The sequence below is a fragment of the Dermacentor variabilis genome, chromosome 2 (genome assembly GCF_050947875.1).
Source record: "Dermacentor variabilis isolate Ectoservices chromosome 2, ASM5094787v1, whole genome shotgun sequence".
NCBI lineage: Eukaryota > Metazoa > Arthropoda > Arachnida > Ixodida > Ixodidae > Dermacentor > Dermacentor variabilis.
Genome location: NC_134569.1, coordinates 57,581,593 through 57,601,443, shown reverse-complemented (window position 1 = coordinate 57,601,443; position 19,851 = coordinate 57,581,593). Strand labels below are relative to the sequence as shown.

Below are 19,851 nucleotides of genomic sequence, written 5' to 3'. Positions count from 1 at the left end.
AACTCGGCGCTGACGCCCGTGGTTGTACCTGGGTCGCAAGCCCCAAGGGTAGCGTTGGCCTGGCGGCCTGGGGTACAACTGCAAGCATCCGAAGGTCCCGGCAAAGCATGAGTCGACAGGTAACAACGAAACAACTTGTTTATTTTAACATCGCAAAGAGTTGGCGGTCAGGTTTGACCGAAGTAGAGAGACGGGAGAGCACTTCACTCAACTGAAGAAATCGGAGCCCTCCTTTTGGCGTCCGGGGGCAGCTGTTTTTATACTCTCGCAGTTGAGGGCAAGAAGGAACCCCTCAAAAGACGAGCACGTGAATGTACAATGGGCTAATGGTGACGCACACTGTCGTAGCGATGCCGTAGCACCATGTCGAGCACGATCTCGTAGCACCCTGTCGTGGCGCTGCGCACGATCTCGTAGCACCCTGTCGTGGCGCTGCCGGTCGGACACAATGACTGGAACGAGATCCCTGCTTTGGCATCGCCTGTTTCGGGCCCAATAACTGGAATGAGATCCCTGCTTTGGCATCGCCTGTTTCGGGCACAATGACTGGAACGAGAGGAGGATCCCTAGGCGGTCGCATCGCCGCAGACGCGCCTGGAAACACCTGGCGATGAGTGTTGCGGCGACGACGATCGGGCCAAAATGTCTGCCGCCCCGCCGCAGTCGCGCCGGCAAAACCACGTGTCGCAGGCGAAACGCAACAGACCGCCCCGCCGGGGAAAGGAGATCCCGATGGACAGGGGACTGCATCCGCTGTCCGGAGGGATGTCGCTCGATGATGCTCATAACCGAAGTCGGGCGTCCCTTGACGTTTCTTGAGCGCAGCGCACAGAGAAGGCCTCGTTCTCTCGTTCAGGTTCGCACGGGACACTGCAAAGTGACTTCGGGAGAGTTCACATTTTTGTTCTCGTTCCCGGCAAGCGTTAGAACTACGCTGAAAACTCAACCGCTCAGTCAGCAAGCACGGCACAACCCTCACTAAGCCCTGCCAGGCTCTTTCCCCTTTTTATACCACTGCCTAGTTCCTTACAGTAGTCTAGCATCACTCAGAACGCGTCCACAAATTGAAAAATTGCACTAGAAAGCATATCATCACTTTGAAACACTAAACAAAAGCAATATGTTAAAAAAAATCCTGCCTCAGGAAGAAAAACATCAGTAACAAACAATTTTGAGGCTGATTCCTACGTTAGGGGCTTCGACTTAAGCCATCGGCGTTACCGTTGAGACTCCCCTTTTTGTAACGCACCTCAAAGGAATATTGTTGTAAAGCGAGGCTCCAGCGCAGGAGGCGGCCATTTTTGGGAGAGATGGTCTGCAGCCATTGGAGAGGGCAGTGATCCGTCTCAATGATAAACCTCGAGCCGGCTAGATAGCATGACAATTTCTGAACGGCCCACACGAGACATGCACACTCTTTCTCGGTGGCGCTATACGCCTGCTCACGACTGGTCAGCTTACGACTAGCATACAGGACGGGGTGTTCTACTTCTCCATTTTCCCGTTGGCACAGTACAACGCCCATGCCTCGCTCACTAGCATCGCACTGAACAATGAACCCTTTTGTATAGTCTGGCGATCGTAGCACAGGCTGGCTTGTTAGGGCACTCTTTAGGGCACTAAAAGCTCTTTCCTTTGTCTCGTCCCAGACGACTGTTTGAGGCTCTGTCTTTCTTAGAGCATCCGTCAGGGGAGCCGCGATATCAGAGTACCTAGGGATGTACCTCTGATAGTAGCCGGCGACACCTAAGAACGACCGAATATCGGTCTTTGTGCGCGGTTGCGGAAAGTCTCGCACAGCGGCCACTTTTATTTCAGAGGGGCGGCGACGACCCTGACCAATCATGTGACCGAGGTAGACAACCTCGGCCTGTGCTAACTGGCACTTAGGAGCCTTGACTGTCAAGCCCGCTTCGCGCAGGCGGGTTAGCACTGCCCGCAAGTGTGTCATATGCTCAGACCAGGATGCGGAGAATATCGCTACGTCGTCTAGATACGGTAAAGCGAATTCTTGCTGTCCCCGCAACACTTTATCCATGAGACTTGAAAAACAGTATGGCGCGTTCTTCAAACCAAAACTCAACACTTTAGGACGGAATGTTCCCATTGGTGAAATGAACGCCGCATACCTACTAGCCTCTTCTGTAAGTGGAACCTGCCAATAACCCCTGACAAGATCTAGGGTGGAAATAAACTGAGCGCTACTAACTTTCTCAAGGCGCTCCTCGATGTTAGGGATCGGATAAATTTGATCCTTAGTGATGGAATTAAGCCTGCGGTAGTCGACGCAAGGACGAGGTTCCTTGCCCGGTACCTCAACTAAAATCAAAGGGGAGGTATAATCACTCTCACCTGCCTCAATAACACCGAGCTGGAGCATTTTCTTTACCTCAGCCTCCATAATATCGCTCTGGCGGGGTGACACCCGATACGCCTTGGATCGTACTGGCTCTGTGGAGGTAAGTTCTATATCATGAGTAAGTACAGAAGTCCTACCAGGCCTCTCAGAGAACAGACCTTGAAACTCTTGTAATAGCTGGTGTAGTTCGGTTTTCTGCTCAGGCGACAGCGGTGCTTTACTGATAAGGTCACTAATGACTTGACCGGTGTCTTCCCTGTTCGTCACTGAGCCTAGTCCCGGAAGCTCGACCGGAAGCTCTTCAGGAACGTTTACCATCATGCACACCACTGCTTCCCTTTGTCTATAAGGTTTGAGCAGATTACAGTGGTAAACTTGCTGTGCTTTCCGCTTTCCTGGCAGACTTACCACGTAGTTAACGTCCGACAGTTTCTGAACAATTCGCGCTGGGCCCTCCCACTGCACGTCTAGTTTGTTGTTTAGCGATGTGCGCAATATCATGACCTCATCGCCAACCTCAAAACGACGGGCCCTGGCTGTCCGATCATAATAAACCTTGGCCCTCTGCTGGGCCTTTGTCATTGCTTCACCTGACAACTCCTGTGCCCTTCTTAAGCGTTCGAGGAGCTTAAGCACGTACTCCACCACGACTGGGTCGTCGCCCCTACCTTCCCATGATTCACGAAGCATGCGAAGCGGAGATCGAAGCGAGCGACCGTACACCAGTTCAGCTGGCGAAAACCCCGTAGCCGCATGCGGCGCGGTCCTTAAAGCAAACATCACCCCAGGCAGACACAGCTCCCAGTCAGTTCGATGTTCAAAACACAACGCTCTCAACACGCGCTTCATGACGGAGTGGAGCTTCTCAACGGAATTCGACTGTGGGTGGTACACTGAGCTGTGTAACAGCTTTACCCCACACCTTTCGAGAAAAGTTGTCGTCAAAGCGCTAGTAAACACAGTGCCCTGATCTGATTGGATTTCCGCAGGAAAACCAACTCGCGCAAATATGGACAGTAGTGCATTAACTATCTCAACTGAGCTGAGTTCTTTAAGCGGCACTGCTTCAGGGAACTTTGTCGCTGGGCAGATCACAGTCAAAATGTGTCTGTACCCCGTGGCTGTTACCGGCAGAGGTCCCACTGTATCAATAACGAGCCGTCTAAAAGGCTCCGTTATGATAGGTACCAATTTCAACGGCGCCCTTGATTTGTCCCCTGGTTTGCCCACCCGCTGACAAGTGTCACATGTCCTCACGAAATGGTCTGCGTCCCGAAAACACCCTGGCCAATAGTACTCTTGCAAGAGACGGTCCTTAGTTTTCTTAACTCCTAGGTGTCCGGACCACGAACCCCCGTGTGACAAGCGCAACAGATCCTGACGATAGCATTGAGGCACGACCAGCTGATCGAACTCCACTCCTCGGCGGTCTAGATACTTCCGGTACAGGACTCCACCTCTTTCCACAAAACGCGCAGTTTTCCTGGCGATACCTTCTTTGACATTGCAGCGCACGTTTTCCAGGCTGCCATCCTTTTTTTGCTCGGCTATCAAAGCCGTCCGGCTGACTTTTAGCAACCTATCAAGTCCGTCTGACGTAGGCGCGATGAGCAAATCAGTAGATAGCTCTTCTAACTTTCCCGCGTCGGGATTTTCCTCTCCAGTATCTGGCGCCTTCAACGCTACAGACTCAATTTTATTCTGTTCGGGCGTGCTCTGAATATCAGCTTGCTGCGCCTCTGACCCTTTTTCGTTGTTTGATAACGTCGGCCCCGCAACTACCGCCTTTGTAGCGAGCTCCCGAACCTTCGATCTGGTTAAGGCCTGAACACTAGCTTCACCAAACAAAAGCCCCTTCTCGCGCAGGAGGTGATCGGACCTGTTTGAAAATAGGTACGGGTACTGGGGTGGCAGCATAGATGACACTGCCGCCTCCGTCTCAAGCGCTCCGAAAGGTCCTTCAATAAGCACTTTTGCTACTGGCAGACACACGCTATGAGCTTCCACGGCTTGCTTGATCCACGCGCACTCGCCCGTGAACATATGGGGTTCTACGTAAGACGGGTGAACTACATCCATCGTAGCTGCGGAATCGCGAAGCACTCGGCACTTTTTCCCGTTCACGAGGAGGTCTCGCATGTAAGGCTCGAGAAGCTTCATGTTCTCGTCAGTGCTGCCTATTGAAAAAAACACAACTTTTGGTGTTGTTTCCGGACACTGCGCCGAAAAGTGACCCGGCTTCTGGCACGTATAACACAAGCGCGCTCGCCTCATCTCGAACCGCTTTCTGCGTTTGGCTGCCGCCGTCTCTTTACGTTTGGTCGGACTGCTTTCGCTCGCATCCGCACTACGCGTGTCCCCTTTTAATCTCATGGGCGTGAACTTCGGCCTCTCAAACTTCGAGCCAAATTCACCCTTTTGACCGTCCTTAGCTCCGCGAGCTCGACGCGTCACAAACTCCTCGGCTAGCTCAGCGGCTCTAGCCACCGTACTCACGTCTGGCCTATCCAAGACCCAGTATCGCACGTTCTCCGGTAACCGACTATAAAACTGTTCTAGCCCGAAGCACTGCAGAACTTTATCGTGGTCACCAAACGCTTTCTCTTCTTTGAGCCACTCCTGCATGTTCGACATAAGCCTATACGCAAACTCTGTATATGACTCACTTCTGCCTTTCTCATTTTCCCGAAACTTCCGACGGAACGCCTCCGCAGACAGCCGGTACTTTTTTAGAAGACTCGATTTCACTGTGTCGAAATCCTCTGCCTCCTCTCTATCCAAGCGAGCGACTACGTCGGCCGCCTCGCCGGGTAACAAAGTGAGCAAGCGCTGTGGCCACGTTTCCCGAGAGAACCCCTGCTTCTCGCACGTTCGCTCAAAGTTAACCAGGAACAAACCAATGTCCTCTCCAAGCTTAAACGGCCGCATCAGGTCAGTCATTTTGAACAATACGCGTTCTCCTGCACCGTGTGCCTGACTTCCATTACGAGCGCGTTCCATTTCTACCTCAAGACGCTTCATTTCCAAAGCGTGTTGACGGTCACGCTCTTGTTGCTCTCGCTCTTTCTGTTCTTTACGTTCACGCTCTTCTTTTTCTTTTGCAATCTCCCTCTCTTCAATAGTCTCAAGGCATTCCGACAGCTCGTCATCCTCAGCCTCTAACTCAAGAATAGCCTTTAGCAGTTCTGGTTTTCTGAGTTTGTCCGAGACATCCAGACCCAACTCTCTTGCAAGCTCCAACAATTTCGGTTTGCGCAACGACTTCAAATCCATGGCTGCTCTGAATGCTGCTTTCTCTACTGCTTACTATTGTCTTGCCGCAAACTAACCCGGCAGCAACGACAACCACAATTACCAGCTCTGTTTCTGACACTAACAAAAAGCCTGGCAACGCTCAGAAGAAGAAAGTCCCGCACTCACCAAACCTCGCAGGCAGGAATTCCGCGCAGTCGTTCCGCTGCAGGCAACCAGTCGTCACACAGGGCTCGTTGCACTGCTCCCGGATCGTCGTTGAGCTGCTCAGCATACTGTCAACTGCATCTCTTTGCTGCTGGCCTCCGTTGTCGTGATCTCACCGCTGGCAGACAGTTGTTTGAAGTCGGAGGCGATCTCACCGCTGCCAACCAGATGTTTGGATCCGACTGCTTGTACGATCTGTTGGGAACTCGGCGCTGACGCCCGTGGTTGTACCTGGGTCGCAAGCCCCAAGGGTAGCGTTGGCCTGGCGGCCTGGGGTACAACTGCAAGCATCCGAAGGTCCCGGCAAAGCATGAGTCGACAGGTAACAACGAAACAACTTGTTTATTTTAACATCGCAAAGAGTTGGCGGTCAGGTTTGACCGAAGTAGAGAGACGGGAGAGCACTTCACTCAACTGAAGAAATCGGAGCCCTCCTTTTGGCGTCCGGGGGCAGCTGTTTTTATACTCTCGCAGTTGAGGGCAAGAAGGAACCCCTCAAAAGACGAGCACGTGAATGTACAATGGGCTAATGGTGACGCACACTGTCGTAGCGATGCCGTAGCACCATGTCGAGCACGATCTCGTAGCACCCTGTCGTGGCGCTGCGCACGATCTCGTAGCACCCTGTCGTGGCGCTGCCGGTCGGACACAATGACTGGAACGAGATCCCTGCTTTGGCATCGCCTGTTTCGGGCCCAATAACTGGAATGAGATCCCTGCTTTGGCATCGCCTGTTTCGGGCACAATGACTGGAACGAGAGGAGGATCCCTAGGCGGTCGCATCGCCGCAGACGCGCCTGGAAACACCTGGCGATGAGTGTTGCGGCGACGACGATCGGGCCAAAATGTCTGCCGCCCCGCCGCAGTCGCGCCGGCAAAACCACGTGTCGCAGGCGAAACGCAACACTGCATGTACTCTCGTTGCATGACGCGCTTCGCCTATACTTCTCACTTGCCCGCGCTCTGTCGCGTCTGCAGCAACTCTATCATTCAGGGCTTTTGTGTGTTCAAAGGCAGGCCGTTCCGCCCCTTATACCGCTGAGCATAAAACAATACCATTTGGTACACATGTGTGGCAGCAAAGAGTGACGTACTGAGTATTTAGTGTATTTGGTGTGTCGAATTGAGCATTATACAGAACAGAGAAATAGTAGCGGAGTACTAGTCGGTATCGTGTGTAATTTCCGCAGTGTGAGCGTGTACAGTGCACGCCGGGTGCACATTATATATGTCATTTTCAATCACATACAGTTGTTGCAGTATGACTGACGTACATTTAAAACTGGGCTCAATATTTCTCGTTGCCAAACAGCGAAGCAGGCGTTGTGCCATCCAAGTGCCGCACTTGCTGCGAGCCACACTCTCGTTAGAGACGCGCAAACGCCGCTGAAGTGGCTCCATTCCGCTTCCATTTAGCCGAAAGCGAATGGTGGAAAGTCAGCACGCGCGGAAGCACGCAATCTGCACGGCCGGTCGTTCGACGCGGGAGTCCGTGTTTCTCAACTCTGGATCAATGTCACCGTTCGGCGAATGCGGCCACGTTTAGAGTTCGTCACTCATGAACACCGCGTCCAGGCCGAGTTCAGTTATACAGGGTCGTTTCAATCTGTGCGGTCGTCAGCGGCTGTAACTGCCTGCGGTAGTCCACAGTATACACGACAGCAGCAATAGCGGCGGGCACGCACGACTGCACAACCCTTTCGACTATGCAGCCCTTACGAGTCCGCGTGCGCTAATGGAGCGAGTCACGCGCACCGACACCGCCGATGGGGCTGCCCAAAAGCAACTCGGCTGGCAGCCCAGTTCGCGCTCCATCGCTGCTTCTCTTTCAGCCTCTGGCGGACGCCAACGGACCGTGATCCCCTTACGCGCGTGCCTTTGTATCGTCATCGACGCTGAAGAGGGAGGGAGGGAAGACGAGGTTCCGGCCGTTTCCTGATGACGTGATTGATTTGAGAAGAGCCTGTAGATCAGTCTTTCTCGCCCTGTTGGATGTATACAGCTGCAGCGTTTGCTTTACGCGGATCGTCCAGAAGGGTGGGCGTGACCGCTCGCCACCCCAGACTTCTCGTTGGCATTCTCCGCGCGTCCGCATAGGTTTTCGCAGGCGTACACTACCGCCTATGTCTCACACTGCTGCCTTTTCCTGGCTGAAATGCAAACGCTTACACTTTATCGTGCGTTATGCGAGGACTTGGCTCTACTGCTACGAACATTGCAATGAAAGTATGTACTACTATGAAGTTCTTCATAGTCTGTGCGTCAGTTTCTTTTAATGCGATAGCAGTTATGGAGATGCTCGAGGCAGGCTCGAGGCGAATTCGCGCCGTCGGCGGCGCCGTGCTCTCCTGCTATCACCGGCGCAAGCGCGAGCCGCGCGTGGAGACTTTAGGAAGCATCCAGAAACGCTCAGTGCGTTTGGCTGTAAAAGCGACGAAGCCCAAGTGGACGCACCGTCCCGCTCTGCCGCATCCAGGGCAGCATTATTTCTGGCTCGCGCTGCTCGCACGAGCATTGCGCGCGCTCGCGTTATCGTTCCTGCCGAGCAGCTGCGTGCATACTACACCGTTGGTGGTGACACGCCGGTCTGAGCGGAACAAGCAGCAAGCGCCAAGTAATGCTTTCGTCGGACGCTGGCAGACGTCGACGGTTTTTAAAAAAAATTATGGGGTTTTACATGCCAAAACCATTTTCTGATTATGAGGCACGCCGTAGTGGAGGACTCCGGAAATTTCGACCACTTGGGGTTCTTTAACGTGCACCTAAATCTAAGTACACGGGTGTTTTCGCATTTCGCCCTCATCGAAATGCGGCCGTCGTGGGCGGGATTTGATCCCGCGACCTCGTGCTCGTCGACGGTTTTCCTTCGGTCTCTGTAGTGCACAATCGAGGTGTGACGCCCGCATGCAACGACGAGGGCGATGCTCCTCACCATGCCAGCGTTCTGAGACGCCTTCAGCTCAATGCTAAACCTGTAGCTATCGCTTTCAATGCTTGACCTGCGAGCAAAACAGCATTCATTTTTTTTCCTAGCGTATTCAAGAAGTAAGCGACGCCATTTTCATCATTTCCTCATACTGATGAAAGTAAATAAAAAACTGCCTGCAGTTGTACTATGTTGAACTCGAACGCGCAGAAATGTGACTTGCATGGCTCATTTGCATGAATAAAGTGATTCGCAGTGTCTGGGAATCGTATATATACCTACGAGTATAGCTTCGCGTATAGCTCGGATCATCTTGCTTGGAAAAGAGAGAGAGAGAAAAAGTGTAGGGATATTTGCTTTAAGATTTCGTGAAAGCAAACAGAAAAGCTACATGAACGAAAAAATGTCTATAATCATGATGAACACTCTCTGAATACCTCGACATAACTTTGACTGTATTAAGCTGTATATATAGAGGGAACAAAGAGCACAATCCGTTTCACTGGTTACGTACGTACGCTCGCTTGCATTTTTTACAGTAATCTGGTGGGATCACGACAAAAGATAAATATACAAAAAATAACACGCTTCTGAATTGGAGCAAAGTTTATGGCTTGACGGCGACAGCTAGAGTACCTTATAAACCCGTAGCAAGAACCGCAATGTTTCGCTTAATATTGGTTGCAGGTTTTTAACAGTGCGTGAACAGTCTCCTTTAAGTTAACATTTCGATCTTCGTTCTTTGTATTTGCGGCGCCGGCCTCCACATATTTCCTTCGTCTCCGTGGTGTTGACGATTGTCACGTTCACCGAAACGCCCACCACAATCGCTTTACCTGAGCCACTGCTCGCCTTTTGCATTCCTACTTCGCCAATGTATCCTCGTGACGCGGCTACAGGTGTAGAAGGTACCGGGTTCGATCTTTCGCGAGGCACCCATAGCAACAAGCAGCTCGCTTCCACTGACGCTTCCGGAACGACTACAGCCGTGTGCTGAACGATCTTGCACGATAACTATTAAGCGAATTTGGCTCGACGTACGATAAGTATTAACCGGCGAACTTATGTTTGGAGAGTGCACGAAATGAAAGAAACGCTGACGGAGGAGTCGGTGCGTAGTAGATACGTGCCTGGTTGACGAGATGCTGGAAGTGCGGCGTCGTGGGATCCACCTCGTTGGGGTGCATGGCGTACTCGGCCAGGGCCTTCCAGGGCGGCTGGTAGGCGTGAACCTCGAGTGGCTGCGGGCTGTCGCTGCCCTCGTGCCGCACGGGGCTGCTGGCAACCATGGGCACGCCGCGGAGGCTGCCTAGGCTGAGCGGACGCCCGTCCTGCGATATTACGGGAGAACGTGCGAATCAGTTGGGTGCGCAGGCGGTCGACCGCCACCGAACGTGAGCTTTTCGAACCCTTCAACATATGATCCGACCAGGCGAGAATAAACTACCGCTGCTTGAAGTACCCGGATAAGGAATCCGTGCTTTCTGTACCGTAATTGTCTGACGGCACGTGAGGTCCCCGTGAAAGCTGCCGAGACCCGCCGTGGTTGCTCAGTGGCTATGGTGTTGGGCTGCTGAGCACGAGGTCGCGGGATCGAATCCCGGCCACGGCGGCCGCATTTCGATGGGGGCGAAATGCGAAAACACCCGTGTGCTTAGATTTAGGTGCACGTTAAAGAACCCCAGGTGGTCAAAATTTCCGGAGTCCTCCACTACGGCGTGCCTCATAATCAGAAAGTGATTTTGGCACGTAAAACCCCAAATAAAAAAAAAAGAAAGAAAGCTGCCGATGCCACTTCGCGGACGGGCGTATGATTTATCCAGGTTATGTGGCAGAGCTTCTGTGGCACTGCTGGCTGGCTCTTTGATGTTTCGGAGAGTAAGGATCAACGTCTTCTTTGCTTACAATGTTGTGGTGGGATCTCGACAAGGGTCCGTCTGAAAGTTCTCGGGACCGTTTTGGTAGCGCACGAAGTGCCCTCCAGATTTGCGCCGAAAGGCACACACTGCGAGGGCGCCCTAGACTGCCAAACGTCAGACGTACAGACACACTGAAACGTGAGTGCGTAAATCGACAAGAAGACATCTTGTTTAGAGGCAGGAAAATACACCACGAACGCCTTTAGGTCTACTCATTACGTAATTTTACGACTAGGTGAATAAAAGAGAGAGGACAATGGCGCTGGCTATCTCTTATGGTTAGCTATCTCTTATGGTTTATCAACTTAAACAAAACTCGTTTACAATTTATGTTCACGTCAACAACTGACTTTTAAAAAACCGAATGCACAGTGATCAACCTCTCTGAATGTATTTATCTGAGCCTTATGTCTACATGTGCAAAACGTATGACTGGTCGAAGTGCCACAGATCACTCGAGCTGCGCAGTTCCCTGGTGACACTCAAGCGATTCGGAAGCACTGGCATGTAACCGGAAAATGGTGCGAGAAACTGCACCAAAGAAACAAGGGGAAGTCCGCCGAAACACGTTCCTGTATGCCACTCCGCACTACGAGAGTAGACGGAGAAATTGGAAACTTCAAAGACGAAAATGACCATCACTGATCCAATTATTCCGGTTCGTCAGCGTTTCCAGCGCACCTGAATTCAATCCTCCTTGTTCATCTTTATCTTTTTCTTTCCTATCCCCTCTTTCTGTCTAGGATAACCAACTGGGCGGAGTATTGGATAGCTTCTATTAGCTTTATATAAATACCAGAATAAGGAAAGCCATCATTATTTTACAAGAAATCATGTGCCGTCCTACACAGCGTAAAGATACAGCTTGCTAGCCACTGTGCATGTTTAATCGAACGTACAGGACAGGTTGTTTCCTGTCTTACGTCGTTTTTGGACCTTTTGCTACGACGCCGAGCACTCGACGAAATATTTTGTTAAAAGAGAGCGTTCCGCCGACTTTTCGAAATTTCGCCGCGGGTCGCCAGGGCGAGTGATAGTGGAAGTGCAGAGCCGGCTGGTAGCCGCACGTTCTCGCCCTTCCTCGCTCGCCCCGTGAATCTATGCCGCCAGCCTGCAGACAAGAGAACAGCCGCAGCAGCCGCCCCATCCGCGACGTGACGCCATCGATCTTGCCCGTAACGGCGCATGCACATCGCACGCGCCTCTCGGGCTCTGGAGGAGCGAGTGCGCGGCGTCGCCTATCCCGCGCCTGTTTCCACCGCAGCCGCCGCGCGATAAGCCCGCGTGGGGAGCGCCAGCCGCGGGCCTGTGTCCGCGTTGTACTTACACCCATCTCTCGCTCGAGGAGCACGAACATACATCCAGGCACTCGCAAGCGCAGGATCTGCGGCCCCGTGCGAGCTATAGCTCCGGTGGCGAGGTTCCTGTCCTCCCGACAAGCACCGTGCGCTGCCGGAAACACCGTCTGCGCTGGAGTGCGTGGGCTCATGTTTTACGCACGAGACTGGCTGCTTCCTTCTTTATTTTGCTTTTGTTTTCCTTATCTTTCCTTTCCTGTGACCTGTATTCTTATCTCAACGGGGAACGCATGCCGGCGGGAGAGCTGACAAGGCGGGCAGCGTGCACTTGTGCGCGGATGCACTACATGCGCAACGGCCTGCCTGGCGTTGTAACCCGGAGCTCCGCGTCCTCTTGTTCTCCTGTCGGCGGTACTCGAGCTCGGCACTTAATGCGGGCGCCGCGCTTCATCGACGACGGCGCAAGTTGAGTGGCACAGCCGCTGCATATGCAGTCACCCTTGCTGTATATGCGCGAGTGTAATTCGCACAGGTGCTGAGGTACCTAATAATAATAACAGTAATAATGATAATAATAAGCATCGCTGTACAGCAAGTCTCGAGAAGGGTTCGGATTCCACGATTACAGCGTGGTGTTCTCGTGCGAAGTGCTCAGTTCTCAACATCTGAGGCAGAGTTCACGAATCATCTCGTTCGCAAGTGTTGTTTGCCATTGGCCAACCGCCTTGTAGTTAATACTGATGTCCAGCATCAGGATAAACTTATAGACTGTGAGCCAGAAATACGCCAAACAAATCTTTCTTTCTTCTTTTTTTTAGAGTTCTTCGAAATTCAGTAAACGCACCCACGAGTCACGTTTACTGATGCACCAAAGTCCTTCCCTTGCCAACTGCCTCGCCAAGATTAGGAAACACAATTGGAATACTTCCGCCGCGCTCTAGAACATTGTATGCTAACTCAGGGCGCACGTATTGCATAGTTTCAGACTGTGTCAGCTCTTCTATTTATTCTTCTTTTTTTTTTTTTTTTTTTTTTGACCCCATCTGTCGATTATCGCACTTCGCACCGTGCACCTTTCTGCACAAGGCTTTAGGCAAGTCCGCAAAATGCGTGGGACACTTCGCGCGACTCCACGATCGTACGTCGCGGCGCGTAAAGCACAAACACACAGAAGAAGTCGGTGACGCGCGTTCTCACGCAATCTCCCACTTCGCGGTTTGAGACCGGCCGTTCCTTGTGCTTTGCGAACCGACCGCACCGCGGGTGCCGAAAGCAGACGCAGACAGAGTGGGCTAACGAACTTCCCCGCTGCGCGCGCGAACCGTTTACGACACGGAGGCTGTCGCGACACGTCGGGTCGTACTTCGCGCGCCACAACGGAAGCGTTCAAAATTGTACGACGTGTACGGTGCGGATGGCGGTCGTGAATTAAAGGGACCTGGAGGAACCTCCTCTCCCGGGCCGATGATGCTGCGTCTCTCCGCTTCTCCCCAGTCTAAAGGGCCGTGCACCGATTGTATACATCGAGACACGGCGCGTGTCTCTGTCGATGGGGATCCGTCGAGTTCCCCGCCGCGTGCTATAGTACGAACCGATCGCGAAGTCCTCGCTCGAGCGCTGCACGCCCAACGCTCGAGGGCGGGACGCACGCGCCTCGAGCGTATATGTCGGCGCACGCGGGTCGTCGTGCGTGGATGCGCGTACGCCTCGCCGCGCCCTACGTGGTTCTCGCTCGCTCGCTCGCCCCGAGAGAAAAGGGAGGGAGCGGCGTTGTTGCTCACTCGCGGCCTTCCCACCGCCGACCATGCGCGGGCAGAACGCGGCCAGCGCGAGCGGCACGTGCCGATAGCCTAATGACGCTCCATTGTTTCCCCAATTCCTTTTTCTTCCTTCCGCCGTCGAGCGAAACAGGCCCCGGAGTTGGGTTTTGTGATCGCCTGCTCTCTCTCTCTCTCTGTTTTTCTCTTTTGCGGGGAAAAGATGTAGAGATCGTTCCACACATAATGTGAATTCAAAATGGTAAGCGAAGTGCTCATATTCACGTTCGAGGTGCTGCTACTGAGGTCTATAGAAATTCGGCCGTAAACTTTGACCCCACAGATGGCCAACGGTGATCACTTCCGTGCGGAGCTGATACGATAGGATGAAGATATGATTAGTTCATTAGGCGCAAAAGAAGAAAAGGAAGAACACAAGCACGCAAACATGCAAAACAAAAACAAAATAAACCGCAGGTTTCAAGCGTACAGGAGTAAACAGCAAACCGAAGCAGTCACTAATGTGACGCCGGAACGACGTCCTTACGTTATACTTCAGGCGTATACGAATTCATACGAGCCCTGCAGTAAGAGCGAACATTCACTGCCACTGAGTTGCCCGCTGTAAGCACAGTAGAAAACATAGAGGCAATCGAGTTATGTGGACGACTCTATAGCAACATCTTATACCAGGAGCTCTTTATAAGCTTGTCACAAGACTGGCGGTGTCCCTGCATTTTTCTACTTTACTTGTATAATAATCTGCCGTGATAGATTCTATTTGTTTTGAGCAAGACTGGCGGTGTCTCTGCATTTTTATACTGGTATAATAATGTGCCGTGATAGATTATATTTGTTTTGAGTATCTCATTTGTTCATGTCGTCGAACGCAGCGGTCTGCGAGTCAGAGTGCACGTGTATCTTGCTTAAGTTCTATTTAAAGTATAGTTTCTCGCTTGCAAGTTCACCCAAAGCACAGATAAGCTAGTAAGGTTGTTTTTGAAATTGGTCATTCTTTTTCCGCCTTCAAAATGAGCAGAAGCAGTGCCGAAAATGTGACTCTATGTGCCTGTTGTTTTGGTTTTGTATTATTTTTTTCTCAGAGCAAAGTCACCCGAACTACAGCTGAAGCCTAAAGTTTATTTTGCTTATCCGTCATTCTTTTTCTCGACCTCAACATAGATGCCATGCAAAACTTAAGGGTGGCGTACGTAATGGCTGTTTTGGTTGTTTGTATGTGTGCGTGTGCGGTCCGGGCCCAACTCGGCCACTGAGGAAGTGGTCGCGAGTGTCTGCGTGAGCGCTCCGACGCTTTAACCCGGTCGGCACACGATAGCTTAAAACAGAAGCCAGCAGGCCTACGCTTTGAAGGAAGCACCGCCAAGCTACTCCGAGAAATTCCAGCCGTCGACACCGCACCCTCCCAACAAGGCCACCCCCCGGTCCCGGAAGCGCTGTTTTCGAGGGTCGTCCCTCATGCGTCGTCTTGGAGAACGGGCTGTCGCTGCTACCCCGGTCACCGTACGCTGTTTCGTTCTAAAGTCTCCTTCGCTAACTGTAGCATGATGCAGTGTGAATTCCGGCATCTCAATCGTAATTATCCAATTGTATAGCATGTAATTTACGTGGCCTTTCCATTTGTTTTTTTCTTGCGGGCGACTGGCCTATGTGAACGCCTTTGACTTTCTCAGGCCTTCCTCGTGCGTGCGCTAGCTCACCGCCTCATCCCCTCCTCCTCTCTCTCCCATATTTCTATTCCCTCTTTCCCGTCCCCCAGAGTAGGGTAGCCAACCAGACGCATTTCTGGTTAACATCCCTACCTTCTCTCTTTCTTTCCTGTTCCTCCGTGTTGTTGCAACTATCATGCACCTATGCTTTGCTGATTGTCCACCTATAGTGGACGTTGTATTTTAAAAACGGCTTCTACTGATTGATAAACATACGTTGTTTCTGTTCACGCGACTCCGACCCATTCACCGTGTTTGCGGCCGGCTACGCCGAGCATAGAAGGTCCACTTCCTTTGCCATTTCTTGATGTCGACCTTGCGTCCACACCGAGCTCACGACAAAGCTATACTTTACAAAAATAAAAGAAATGGAACATTTTACAGACGCGTCAGTCGACGCGCAGGTGTGCTACGTTATTGTACCAGCGCACGAACAATTGAGTAAATATTGCTATGCCAAGACAGCAAGCTCAACAAGACGACATAATCTATGTGCAGAATATTCTGTAAAGCACAGCCTCAACAAACATGCGCCGGGCCGGGGAGGGGGGGGGGGGGGGAGTTCAGCCTGCATGTCCCTGAAGAGTACCGCCATCCCACGTCAAACTCCAAATAAGTGCGCAGCCCTGTGCTCATTTTCCTCATCAGTATCCTTGTTGTATCCACGAGCATGTGCATTATTTATTCTGAATTTTGTCAGAAATTTTCTCGCATGTGTTACAATGCGCGCCGTGTTATCATCGCCAAAGCAGACAAAAGCACACCTCAATGTGTACAACATCAGTAACAGTGTATACATTCCTAAAACGTAGACAGCGTTCCCGATTTCTGGCTTCTCTTTGCCATACAAATATGCCTTTAAGCAGTTTTTAGATTGACTATATAGGCATCTTGTCGAGGCTATACTTTGCTTCTAAATAGGTGTGCACATAGCGCTAGACGCATCCTAGAGAACAGTAGACTGAAAGTGGCGCAACATACTTTGACAAACTATCTACGCAGTCAATCGAGTGTAAATGTATATGGATTATGCAGACAAATGCTCATAGACAGTATATGGATTAAGGAAATCAGCTTTTGTAAGGGCAAAACATATCGCGGGCCGCGAGAAACTATATGTTCAAGCATCCATGCGATCACATGCCTACCTGACCATACACTGGCATATAGGAGCAGCTGACTACCGTGGTGTATATAGCACCGCGGTAACATTTATAAGAATTTTTTAAAGAAGTAGCTGACTGAACTGTTTTTGTACGCTAAAAGGAGCTTGGCGCATACCTAAAGTACAGGGCAGCACGCATGCGCAGAAACTAAACTGTTTTGTACGCTAGGCAGGTAGCATCCTTTGGCTCTGGGCCCGACGCCTCTAAAGCTCCCCGAGTTGTGCGTAGTACATACAGAAAACAACAGGTAAAACGGAGCGCCGCGGAAAGATAGAGCACGATCTCGCAGTCGTCTGCACGCACGCATGTCGACGCGGTGACACGCGCATGGACGGACATTCGCTGCACGCTGTGAGCGCTGCTGGAAGCGGTGCGGCCTCGGCGTTCTGCTACATGGACTCGCGCGAGAAAACAAAAAAATGAAAACTCTATTGTGGGTAAACACGGGTCCTGTGGGAACGGCTGCCGCCCACAAGTTCGGCGAAATGCTGGCAGCCTTTCGTGCGTGACTGTGTCGAATTCTGGGGCGTGTCGCTGCTGCACACGGTCGCCGTGGCCGTGGGACCCCGGTGCGTAATGCGGGCCGTGTGAAACTCGAATCTCGGCACCAAGCCACCACCGCACTGTGGCTCTGTTATTTCGAATAAACGAGCTAATTCGTGATCGATTAGCAGCGCCTTTAGATACGCATGTGTGATTTATTTTTTTCCCCTTGCGCGCTCCATCACTTTCTTTTTCTCACTAGCGTAACTTAAGTTCATCAAGTTCTTTATCTTTATTCTATCCGCTTATTGATAATGAAACGATATCATTGTGACCGTCAGGCTGGGTTTTCGTAAGGACGCGAAAGCATTGCTAAAGTTGACTGCACAAGTTGCATCAGCGGCTACCACCTTGAAGCCGTTGTCCAGAGGCATTATCGCGCCTAATGGAGGCCCTGTGCCAGTTGCTAAGCTCAGCCTCGCGTCGTATCCTTGACAGTTCTCTGTATACATTACACTATAGAAGGATTGCAGAATTTCTGGAGTACCGCTCGGGCTATATTTTCCGTTTTTTCCGTATTTGTGTCCCGCTACATAGGAGCACCTCCCCAGTTAAAGAGGGGACACTGGACAATCAACCGTTGCATAACATGGGCCTGCACTATGCAGCTTCTGCAATCAGTATCCGGCTGTTTCTTCTTTTTTATTTCTTTCTTTGTTTCTTGGAAGGGCGAAGGAGGGGGGAGGAGTAAGCAGAGGAAGGAACATACTCGTCGCGTGTGTTTAATTTATGAGGGAGCAGCGGCCCGCTTCGCGCTAAGCGCGCACACCGAGGGATCCCAAGAAAGTTATCCATCCATCCATCCATCCATCCATCCATCCATCCATCCATCCATCCATCCATCCATCCGACCGTCCGTCCGTCCGTCCGTCCGTCCATCCATCCATCCATCCATCCATCCATGCACCCATCCATCCATCCATCCATCCATCCATCCATCCATCCATGCATCTATCCATCCATCCATCCATCCATCCATCAATCTAGAACAAGATTCGTTGTCAGGCAAACGAAAGCTGCGCTCTGATTGGATGTCGCCGGTACTTAATGTGCCACTTAATGCCATTTCTGTAAGACCACACGCGTCAGTGAGCTCGTCGCAATTTCCTTCTTTCCTTCCCTCCTCCCTCCCTGTGTGTTTTCCCTTTCCCATTCCCCCAGTGTAGGGTAGCCAACCGGACGTTATTCTGGTCAACCTCCCTGCCTTCTGCTTTTCTCTTTCCTCCTCCTCCTCCTTCTCCCTTGATACGAAACGCGAGCGTGTGAGCGCTGGAGGTGAGTTTTTCGTTTGAATGCGGAGACCGATGAAAAGGCTGCTGTCGCTGTGATGCGCTTCTTTCCTGTCTTACCGGAGAAACAGCATATACGCCATGATGCATGGAGCAACACTTTTTCTGTTAAGTAGCGCGGTCGAGTTAGCCACACGAACGCATATATTCACCACCGGCAGCAATAAACAGGGAATAATGCTCCTCCTAACGCAACGCTCAAGTCCTCATTAGCACAACTGAATATATATGGCGTCCTTTATTTGATATTAATCGCCCTCCCAAGAGCGAACGTACCAAACAACATATGACCCAACAAACATTACAAAACAAGTTATCCAGACTACTTAATATGTTACAGAAAAATCATTTTCAGTTAATGTGACTGTTAAAGAATTACGCAATCATCTCAAACCACTAATATTTTGTATTCTTTTTTTTCACCAGATTGTGCATGTAACACTGTAGTTCTTTGTTAATATTCTCCTCGCTTCTCTGAATGTAAACTGCTTACTTTGTGAACTGCCGTCATTTATTCATTGTGTAACTTAGCGTTGTTAATTTGCTATGCATCGTTGCTCTGTGTAATCCGTCACCGCGTAGCTTTGTGGCTGCTATTTACGGGGACCTGTGGCTTTGTCCAGCTGGCTCTGTCAGCAGCTTCATCCACTCATCTCCAGCACCATGTACGTGCTTATTATGCAAAACAAATTATTGTTATTATTAAATAACAATGCATCTCGAGCGTAATTTTAGATCAACACGTGCACTCGGAGCACAGGCCGGACCGTCTCATCGGTGCGAACGCAGCGGAACTATAAGAGAAGACGAAGAGAGCTCACCGGTCTCATCGGGCCATCAGACGCTGCTAAGTGAAAAAAGAAAATGAAAAAAAAAAGGAGAAAAGAAACAGGCGGGCGGAACGGCAGGAAGGGCGCGCGCCCCACGCCCCCCCGTCGCAAGCCGTCCGGGTGGCGCAACCACGCGCATTGGGAGCGACCTTCACCTGTGATGCGCGCGCCCGCTAGCGCTGCTGGCGTCGGGGAGCCGCCTCATCGATCGCTGCGCTGCGCCGGCCACCATCTGCGTCCATCGACCGACTCCGCCTCGACCCTGCACAGCGCACTCTCGCTATAGCCTCGGCTTGCGGAGAGGGCGGGCGTGGAAGCCACAGAGAGAGATGCACGCGTAGCCCGAGGCCCGTAGTCTCGAGACCCGTAGCCGGTGAGAGCAGTTTGCACCTAGCCAGTAGGTTGCACTCTGCGTACACAACTGGGTGGCAAGACGCAAAATATGCGGCCTTGGTCTGATAGCGGAGCAACGGGCGTTACTGGCTGGCGACGACGCATCAACAGAGATAGACCACGGCACAGCTAGGGCAAAGAGATTAATGAGAGGTATGGCTATATGGGATACCCTTTATAGTAAC

At 51.6% G+C, this 19,851-nt stretch overlaps 1 protein-coding gene across 1 annotated transcript in view; it reads right to left on the bottom strand.

The window, feature by feature from the left end:
* The window catches only part of tup (LIM1_Isl and LIM2_Isl domain-containing protein tup), a 153,716-nt gene that overhangs the window by 14,465 nt on the left and 119,400 nt on the right, over nt 1-19,851 (bottom strand). The window contains exon 5 of the mRNA XM_075680647.1: nt 9,875-10,075. Within this exon, the coding sequence (XP_075536762.1) occupies nt 9,875-10,075 (201 nt within the window). The remainder of the gene's footprint in view (nt 1-9,874; nt 10,076-19,851) is intronic.